General features: G+C 63.9%; 1 protein-coding gene across 1 annotated transcript; it reads right to left on the reverse strand.

Annotated features, from left to right (window-relative positions):
* Positions 1–5089: 5089 nt before the first annotated feature.
* LOC132225933 (palmitoyltransferase ZDHHC3-like) lies at positions 5090–5884 on the reverse strand. Its single transcript, XM_059680865.1, has one exon. The coding sequence runs from the start codon at positions 5882–5884 to the stop codon at positions 5090–5092; it is 795 nt and encodes a 264-aa protein (XP_059536848.1).
* Positions 5885–7530: the final 1646 nt, after the last annotated feature.

Consider the following 7530-nt stretch of genomic DNA (forward strand, 5'->3'; position numbering starts at 1 on the left):
TCTGGGCCTGTCAGCGTCCTCGGAGCTGTGACCCCGTGGCCCCGCCTGCACCAGCCCCGCAGGGGGTTGGGGATCCCTGGCGAGTGGGGTGCAAGCCCCCCCCCGCGCCAGGTAGAGCTTTAAAATCCCTCCAGAATTTGAGGCGAAGGAATTGGTCAACACGCAGCTTCTTTCTACAAAACGAGATTTCCGCTAAGTGATATTGGAGGCTGAACGGGAACTCGGGTTTTCAGAGCTGAAATCTGCGATCATTTGGAAGCCGACTTCCATTTGGCCTCATCCTCTGTTTTATGAAAGGAAATCAAAATTGCGAACACACTCCCTTATCTCTCCAATCGGGGAGGGGATATAAATAGCCAGGCTCGAGAGCTCAGCCGGTAGACACACAGCTCCACCTCCTCCGGTGACGGCGAACCGGCCTCGGCCTCCAGACCCCTCCCCGACCGGTGCGTGCGGCTCTGGGGGAGGACACAGCAGCCTGGACGGGGGCCGAGGTCACCCATGCTTCTCGGGACGGAGCTGCCAGCTGGAGGAGTGAGAGCTGATGGGGCGCTCACTCCCTCACAGACACCTGTCCTGCCCTGGCAGGTCTGTGCTTCAGAAAATGGTTTATTTCATTGAACCGAAGCCAGCAAGGCCGCCCAGCACAGCGGGCTTCTTCCGTCCCCTGCCAGACCTGTGCCCCCACCGCCACTCCCTGATCTGTCCTCGGACTTTGGCCTCCAGCTTGGGGCCCACAGCCGCCCCTCTGTCCAGTCTGGCAGGGCTCCTGCCGGAGCCGCAGGGCTGGGCTGCCTCACGCCTCGTGGGCACATTCCCCGGGTGGGAAAGGAGCCAGCAGCCTGGGGGTTTGGTGGTGACGTGGGGGCAGTGGGTGGAGACAGCCCAGTCCCTTCAGTCTCTGCACAGGGCCTCCTCCCAACCCCTCCTGGTTCCTCTGGCTGCTGGGAACCAGGGACTGTGAGGGACCCCCGTACCAGGTGATGGGGCCGCGTGGGCCCCACCGTCCGCACTTGTGCCCTCAGAGCCACCCCTGCCTTCCGTCCTGGCTACACAAAGCTCCAGAGTCGAGGCCAAACCGCCCCCAGTCCCTGCCGCTGCCCAGGGCTGCCTGGGTGGGCTGGTGATCACCTCCGCCAGTGCCCCTCCGGGCAGGAAACCTGAACTCCAGAGGGGATTGGTGACCAGTTCTCACACGAGGGGATCCTGCCCAGCCTGCTCCCCCACAAGCCCTCACAGCCTGTCGCCTCCTTTCATGGGTCCTCAGATGCTCCGCCTGACTCAGCCAACCACGGGGACGTGGTCTTTGCAATCAGATCACCAACAGGGGAAGGCGGAGTCAGGTCAACACCTCAGAGGTGGCCAGAAGGACAGAAGAGCTGGGGATCAGGGATGGGCCTCCGACCAGGGGGCCAATTATAATCCAGCAGGTGTTGTAACATCCTTCAGCCATTCCAAAAAGGTGTCCTTACCATTGAAAGCATTACAGATGATCACTTTTCTTACACTGACAACTGCACATTGAACTCAAGCCTAACACTAACCCTAACCGTAACCCTAACCCTAACCTTAACCCTAACCCTAACCCTAACCTTAACTCTAACCCTAACCCTTAGCCCTAACCCTAACCCTAACCCTAATCCTAACCCTAACCCTAACCCTAACCTTAACCCTAACCCTAACCCTAACCCTAACCCTAACCCTAACCCTAACCTTAACCTTAACCCTAACCCTAACCCTAACCTTAACCCTAACCCTAACCCTAACACAAGTTCTCACCCTAACTGTAACCCCAACCCTAATCCTAAACCTAACTGTAACCCTATTCCTAACCCTAACCCTAACCCTAACTGTAACCCTATTCCTAACCCTAACCCTAACCCTAACCCTAAGACTAGCTCTAGCCCTAACCCTAACTGTAACCCTAACCCTAACATTAACCCTAATCCTAACCTCTAGCCCTAACCCTAGCCCTAAACTGAACCCAAACCATAACCGGAACCCTAGACCTAACCCTAACCTTAACCCTATTCCTAACCCTAACCCTAACCCTAACCCTAACCCTAACCCTAACTCTAACCCTAACCCACACCTGCCATTTGGGGCTCCTGGCAGCCTCTGCACCTGCTGCAGCGTCACCCCAGGCCTTGGCTCTGCTCCCCACTCCCCATCTTTGCAGATGTGTTTGCTGCTTGCACGTTGCCCGGCCCAGCTTGCCTTTTCCAGAAGCTTCCAGACCAGCTGGTCCTCGGAGCACACTCCCTCCTCCGCTGCCTTTATGTCCGGTGGCCAAGGAACAAGCCACCTACTTCCGGTCAGACCTCTCTGGTGGCGGCTGCAGGCTCCCGATTTAAATGCTAATCTCACCCAAATCCTAGACACGCCCAGGGATAAGGTTTAAGCAGCTACTGGGCGCTGTGGCCCAGTCACGTCCACACACACGATGACCCAGCACACGGGTGAAGCGCAGGCGGGGCTGACAGCCTGGAGGAGCCCCTGCCCAGCCTTGTGCAGCCCCGCCCGTCACCTGGGTCAGCCTCTGGGGACCCGCGGGCCACACTGCGGACACCGCCGTCTGCACTGCCGAGGCTGCGAGGATGTGCTGGTGTCTCGCTGACCCTGGGAGCAGCGTGTGGCCTCTGCCCGGCCCTGCTGCCTGGAGCGAGACAGAGGAGGGGGCACGGCCAGGCTTCGGGGGCCTGGCAGGCAGGTGTGACCAGCAGACGGACCAGGTGAAGGGCGGGCGGCCCGGGCCATGGGGGTGGGCAGGTGAGTGCTCCAGGCCCTCAGGCCCCTGCGGCCTCTGCCCCTGTGCTGGGTAATTTCATGTGTAGACGTGACTGGGCCACGGTGCCCAGACACCTGGTGTCACCTTATTCCAGGGCGTGTCTACGATTCTGGGAGAGATTAGCATTTAAATCTGAAGACTGAGCCCGGCCCGCGTGGCTCAGTGGTTCAGCATCGACCTATGAACCAGGAGGTCACAGCTCGATTCCCAGTCAGGGCACAGGCCCGGGTTGTGAGCTCAGTCCCCAGTAGGGGGTGTGCAGGAGGCAGCCGATCCATAATTCTCTCTCATCATTGATGTTTCTATCTCTCTCTTCCTCTCCCTTCCTCTCTGAAATCAATAAAAATGTATTTTTTAAAAAATTGGAAGATTGAGTAACGCACAGGCCTCGAGTGTGGGGGGACCCACCCCGTCCCCAGAGGCCTGTGGGGCAGGAAGGCGGAGCGAGGGACAGGACCCTGTCTGCTGTTCTCGGCGCTGGGACAGGCCTTCCCTGGCTTTGGACTCAGACTCGGACTGGAACCTCCCCCACTGCCCTCCTCAGCCCCCGGACGGCAGACGGGGTCCTGGGACTCCTCACCTCCGTCGCCACGAGAGCTGGGCTGACCATCGCAACCATTTTTTAAATTTTAATCCTCCCCGGAGGATATTTTTCCATTGATTTTTAGAGAGTGGAAGAGAGAGGGAGAGACCGAGAGAAACAGCGATGTGAGAGAAACACACTGATTGGTTGCCTCCTGCACGCGCCCTGACCAGGCCCTGGGCTGGGGAGGAGCCTGTAACCGAGGTACCTGCCGTAAACTGGAATTGAACCCGGGACCCTTTGGTCCGCCGGCTGACGCTCTACCCACTGAGCCACACTGGCCAGGGTCCATGGCAACCATTTCCAGGTGTGAGTGTCTATCTGAATCCTCTTTCCGTTCACCCCCAGCTGGTCCCTGGGAACCCCCAGGTGAAGGTCCCTGCTGCCTGGACAAGGGGTCCCACGGCCCCCAGGGCCTGTGACTGGCTCAGAGGCCAAAGCGAGAGGTCAGACCTGGGAGCTGTGGCCTTGACCTCACCCAGACCTGCTTCTCCCCGAAGTCACGCGACTGTCTGGGGGCCTTGACGGGCTCTTGTTCGTAGAAAAGTTATCCCGTAATTTCCCCCATCGGCTCCCGACATCGATTCCTTTACCCGGGAAGACCCCAGCGCCCCGGGCCCTGGGAATCCTGCCTGAGGGGCCGTCGGCCTCTCGCTTCCTCATTAAAAGGCTTTCCCCGCCGGGTTCTCAAGCCCAGGGCTAACCACGCAAATTAGAGCTGCTGCTGACACTGAGTATAAAGGCCCTCCCCCGTGCAGCTGGAATCAACACGTGGGCACGTCCTCCCAAGGCTCCTGTGTGGAGCGCGGCCGTGGTAACCGTGTGGCCAGCGGGACAGGGGACCGAGTGCGGGGAGGGGGCCCCAGGCCCATGGAGCGCGGATTTGGGACCAGCTGTGGTGGGGGTCACGGATCCCCCCCAGAGACAAGGAAAGACATTCTCTGCATCAGGAGACTACGCTCTCCCACCGCGAGAGGATGTCACCCTACAGCCACGGGGCCACGTGGGGAGACGTGTCCGCGGAGCAGATGGTTAAAGGCAGAAGGCCTTGCCCAGCCACTATGTGCCCCTGGGAGCCCCAGTGTCTCCCCAGGACCGCCCCCCCATCTGGCCACGGCCCTCTGGGAGCCACCCCACCTTCGGGCAGGAATATGGAGAATCCCATGGTTTCCGTGATGAAAGGAGGTTGGTTTTCCGCTTCCAGAGACGCTCCTGACGGAGCTTGCTGGCCCTGCCCGGGTTCAGCGGGTTCCCCTTTGGAGGGCGGAGGCTGCTGGGGGTTTCGGGGCAGCGCGGACCTCCTGTCCCCCTCCTCTTCCCTCCCCCAGCCCTGGCGGTCAGAGCCACTCGCCCTCCCCCCCGAGGCAGGTGACTCACCGCTTCCCCCCCCCCCCCAAGGCTGCTAAGGGGCAGTCGTCACTCCAGGGCACCGAGGACGCACCCCACAGGCGGGGCCTCCGTCGCCAGCCCCCCAGCTCACAGGCGCCTCAGGAACTCGTGATGCCCACTCCCGATGCTTTACTCACAGCTGCGGTGGGTTCACCTGTTGCCCTACGCCCCCCCCCCCCTTTCTGGGCAGAACAGGACCCCCGGCTTTTACAGGGTCCGCCATGCTGGCCTCCTGGTGCCCCCCGAAACAAGGCGGCTCGTGTTGACGTTTGTCGCGTGTCCCCCCTGAAAACCTGTTGGAGGCTCAGCCCACGGCCGCCGGGAGCGCCTCAGACCACGCGGTCGCGCGCACTGGGCCTCGGGGGTCGCGGGGAGGCGAAGGGGCTGAGCCAGGCCAGGGAGGGCGGGTGGCCCAGGGCGTCCCTCAGGTTCATCCACGCGGCCCGCCAGCCGCGCTCGCCCCGCGCCCTCGCGGTGCGGTCGGTGCAGACCGTGCCCAGCTGGAGGGCGAGCATCACGGCCGCGAAGAGGAAGCCGTACAGCGCCGCCAGGAGGAGGAAGAGCAGCGGCGCGCGGGGCGCCCGGCGGCCGTGCGCGTAGCCCCGCAGGGCGGGCACCCCGAGCAGCAGCAGCGCGTGCAGCGCGGCCAGCGCCGTGTACAGCGTGAACAGCAGGAAGAACTTGCGGTTGTCCTCGCCCACGCAGTTGTTGACCCACGGGCAGTGGTGGTCCACGCGGCGGATGCAGCGCCCGCACACGGGGCAGTGGTGCGCGCCCGGCGGCCGGACCAGGTCGCAGACGGAGCAGCGGGGGCCCCCGGGCTCGGCGCCCAGGCCGGACCCCGCGCCCACCGGCAGGGCGCCCGGGTCGGTGAGCAGGGTCCGCGTGTGCGCCGCCAGCGCCAGGCCGGCCAGCGCCAGGGAGAGCGCGCCGTGCGCCCCGCCGTGCGCCCCGCCGTCCGCGCCGCCCCGCGCCGGCCCCAGCAGCTCGCGCAGCAGCACCGCGCACCCGCCCAGCAGCAGCAGCCACGTGGCCGCGGCGCACGCGAGGCCCAGGGGGTCCCGCACGAACCACACGCGGCGCGGCTGCCGGGGGCCCTTGTGCGCGGGGGTCGGCGCGGGCATCGCGCTGGGAAGGGGGGCCGGCGGTCCCTGCGCGCCCCCTGCGCCCCGCCTCCCGCGCGCGCCCGGCCTGTCCGGCTGGAGACCCGCCTGCGCGCGGAGTTCTAGAATGTGCGGCTCGGGGATTTGTGAGCACAGAAAGGGGAACCCTGCCCCCAGGCGGCCTTCCCCTCGGGCGGGGCCGGGCACAGGGCCTCCGAGGAGGCGGGGGGTGCTGAGCCGGAATTGATGTCAGAGAGGAAGGGAGAGGGAGAGGGAGAGGGAGAGGGAGAGGGAGAGGGAGAGGGAGAGGGAGAGGGAGAGGGAGAGAGAAACATCAAGGAGGAGAGAGAATCATGGATCGCTCGCTGCCTCCTGCACGTCCCCCGCTGGGGATGGAGCCCACAGCCCGGGCCTGTGCCCTGACTGGGAATGGAACCCTGACCTCCAGGTTCCCAGTTGGAGGCTCCGCCACTGAGCCGTCCGGCTGGGCTGCGGGCCTCTTTCAGGACCCTGGAGAGAGCCAGGGCGGGAGGGGGGGCAGGCCTGGGCATCCGGAGGGGGAGACGGGTTGGGGGGCGGGGCTTTAGGGACGAGGGCCAGGGCCCCGGGCAGAGGGTGGCTGAGGAGGTCCTGGGAAGGTCCTTTGGCGACTGCGGTCCTGGTGGTGTTCAGGGCCGGGGAGGGGCGCGGGCAGGAACCCTGGTGGAGACGGGGTGCTGTCTAGATCGGGGCAGTAGAGGAAGGGGGCTCCGTGGGCTGGGAGCATTTTAAAGTCCCCAAGGCTCCATGGAGCTGGACGTGGCGGCCGCGTTCCTGGCCAAGGGGCGGGACCGGCCACACCGGCTGTTAAGGGATCTAGGGTGTCCGACCAGCTGGGGCCAAGTGCACGGGACACAGGTGGGCGGGCGGGCGGGGCCGGGACCCTCCTGGTGCCGGATCCTGGGCTGAGGTTTCGGCCGTGACGCAGGTGCTACCAGCTGCCCACATGGTCGGCCCAGTCCTCTCCCCGCCCCACCTGCCTCACCCCCTCCAGGCGGCTGTCCTGCGAGGACTCACCGGGGCCTGCAGCCTCCCCGCTGCAGTTGACCATGGACACAGCGGGGGGCTGGGCGGGGCCAGGACACCAGTGTGGGGTCTTCCTCGTCCCCTGAGCGCCCCAGGGAGGCCCTGCAGGCAGGTCCCTCCGGGCCCTCAGCTGCCCTGACCTTGCTCCGGGGTCTCATCGTTGAGGTTCTGTGACGGGGCATCGCTTGGGTTTACCGGCCGGCTGTGCAGCTGGGAACCCCCACTCTTCTCTTTCTGACCCTGTGTGGGTGCTCCTCTTCGTCCCCCAGGACTGTGGGTGTGATGCTATGAAACTGCCCACCTCTGTCCAGGGTGACCCACTCCATCCAGGTGCACACGTGTGAACACTCACACATGCACAGGCACACACAGGCATGCACACACTCGCACCACACAGACACACACAGGCACACACAGGCACACATGCGCACACACCTGCACACTCAATACATATAAACACGTACATGCACACAGGCACACATACACCTGCACACACAAGGCACACACAGACACAAATGCACACACAGGTACACACTAGCACACACACACACACATGCGCGTGCGCATGTACACACACACGCACACATGTGCACACACATGCA

Source organism: Myotis daubentonii, chromosome 2 (genome assembly GCF_963259705.1).
Source record: "Myotis daubentonii chromosome 2, mMyoDau2.1, whole genome shotgun sequence".
NCBI lineage: Eukaryota > Metazoa > Chordata > Mammalia > Chiroptera > Vespertilionidae > Myotis > Myotis daubentonii.